The sequence below is a fragment of the Juglans regia genome, chromosome 7 (assembly GCF_001411555.2).
Source record: "Juglans regia cultivar Chandler chromosome 7, Walnut 2.0, whole genome shotgun sequence".
Taxonomy (NCBI): domain Eukaryota; kingdom Viridiplantae; phylum Streptophyta; class Magnoliopsida; order Fagales; family Juglandaceae; genus Juglans; species Juglans regia.
In genome coordinates this window covers 16763989-16766145 of record NC_049907.1, presented here as the reverse complement: position 1 = coordinate 16766145, position 2157 = coordinate 16763989, and the positions used below count along the sequence as shown (strand labels likewise).

Genomic DNA, 2157 nt, shown 5'->3' with positions numbered 1-2157 from the left:
GGGGGTGGGGGGGAGGGGGAATGATGAGTGAGATGCTCTTTAGGAAGATCTACCAGTTAGTTTAGCAGGAATCAGCTCAGTGATTAGGCTCGTGTGCCATAATCATCTTCATATCACATCTTGTTTACAGTGTATACAATATCTGTGAACCCAAACCTAGAGTTCATAACGACAATTGATATGCGTATCAGGTTCGAGAGCAGTTCTGACCAAGTGATGTATTATAAGGAAACGACACATTACTAATTATATCTTTCATTAATATTTTCATAAAAAACTATATATATTAAGCATCCTATTGCATATAGCATGGATATGCCATGACTCCTCTATATGAGGCTTCTTCAATAGGCTTAAATTAATTATTAATACTTCGACAGTTCCTGCGAATCTCACCATTTGACCCTGTTAGTTCCCCTAAACTTCCCATTTTCAACATAGAAAGTTTGAAGTCCTCAAAGAATACAAATGGATCCTCTGCGTAGGTTTCGACTATTTTACGGGTTTGCTCATTGCCACTAACAAGAACCTGGTCGGATGGAAGCAATCCCTCTCCAGATAGAAGATTAACGTAGTACTGGTTGTCAAATGTTGCCGGGGTCACCAGGTCAAGATGTGCTAATGTAGTACTACTGTCTGATCCCGAGCATAGCTGTTGGAGTGAGGCAGCGAAATCAAGGTTAATATCAGCGCCATTTTGGTTGGTTCCTTGCAGTCGAGTGCTGAATGTTGAGCATCGGGCTTTGCCAATTGTGTGCGCACCTACCAAAAGGTAAATGGTCGTGTTTCTAATTGGTAAACAAGTAATTCTAAATTCTTCAGAAATACGATACAGTTCAAAGCAAGCGATTACCGGAGAGGGCAACCATGTCATTGAGCGAAAGGCCAACGTTCTGGAACATGGCCACAAGGGTTGACACAGTGGAGTTTGGGCCTGGGATGTTGTTGTTTGCTGCTTCTTTGCTTGCACTCAAGCTGTCCCTCCTTCCCATTTGGACTTCCCAAGCGGGTCCGCCAGACTGCATGCAAGAAAATCAGAAGTCAAAATTACCACAAGCCCATCATGCAATTTAATACAAAAAGCACATCTCATTCAGCACAAAATCATCAAAGGTTGAGTACATACCAGAACAACAGAGTCTCTGGCAACAGTTGCTAAAATGTCAGCACAAGAAATGGTTTGAGGACATACAGATTCAAGTTCAGACTTAATGGCGTCTATTACTTCAAACCCCCTAAGAGAATTCAAGTTAGGACCTGCAGTTTTTTCTCCAACGAAGTTCTCTGTGTCATCTAGCAAAATCGAAGCATCACACCCCTGCAAAACTCTCAGCATGCATTATGTCCTGATCTAGTGTTACACTACTTCTAAAAAAAAAAAATCGTGAATTATTGCATAAAATATGACTTACATTTACAAAGCAGTCATGGAAATGGAGACGAAGCAGTGAGGCCGCCATTCTTGGGTCGTTGGAGACTGCCTTTCCGACCCAGGAGAAGATAATGGCCTCGGCCTCTGGGCAGATGTCTTGGAATATGCCAAACCCTAAAGACACTCCACCGCATGCTTCGTTCAAGGTGTCGTTTGGCGTGCTTCCAAATGCAATTGCAAGCTTAAGCATCACTACGCATAAAACCAAGTACGTTGCCATGTTATGAGCCCTATACAGTAGAAATTTTTAATGCCAGATCAGGAAAATATATTGATAACAGGTGGGGGTGAATGTTGGGTACGTAGTGAAGATGCTTATATAGAGGTTGCTTGGGAGTGTTTGGTAACAATGAGACTACCGGGTCGACAGTGTGTGTGAGTGAGAGAGAGAGAGAAAGAGAGATCGGTTAGCTCCATGTACAAAGGTGGGTTGATCAGCTTAAGAAGACATAGTCAAGCATGAGAAAAGGTCAGTGTATGACGAGCATATGCACGTAGACATGCACCTAATGCCGTGTGTACGCTTCAATCTTCATTCTTTCTGGTTTCGATCTCTTTTTCTATAGTACTTGGAATCTCGATCTTACATTGATCAACTAATGTTAATTCCTAGTCTGCGTTGAGAGGTGGAGTGGTTTCTGCTGTTAAGGAAATAAATTTAGACGTCGGACTCGTTTTTATTCTAATTTTGAGATTAGAAGTGATACGTACGCGTGGTTTTTTTT

General features: G+C 42.0%; 1 protein-coding gene across 1 annotated transcript; it reads right to left on the bottom strand.

The window, feature by feature from the left end:
- Positions 1-219: 219 nt before the first annotated feature.
- LOC109010773 (peroxidase 40-like) lies at positions 220-1844 on the bottom strand. The gene is made up of 4 exons (XM_018991685.2): positions 1413-1844; positions 1127-1318; positions 854-1019; positions 220-762 (listed from the first exon to the last, which is right to left on the bottom strand). Exons 1-4 carry the CDS (start codon positions 1650-1652, stop codon positions 359-361), a joined length of 1002 nt encoding a protein of 333 aa, XP_018847230.1. The 5' UTR covers positions 1653-1844; the 3' UTR covers positions 220-358.
- Between the last annotated feature and the right edge of the window lie 313 nt (positions 1845-2157).

Coding starts and splice junctions, on each gene's coding strand:
- LOC109010773 (XM_018991685.2), bottom strand. CDS start 1,652: ATGGCAACGTACTTGGTTTTATGCGTAGTGATGCTTAAGCTTGCAATT. Junction 1,020..1,126: donor CCAGAGACTCTGTTGTTCTG/GTATGTACTCAA, acceptor TCTTGCATGCAG/TCTGGCGGACCCGCTTGGGA. Junction 763..853: donor TGACATGGTTGCCCTCTCCG/GTAATCGCTTGC, acceptor ACCTTTTGGTAG/GTGCGCACACAATTGGCAAA.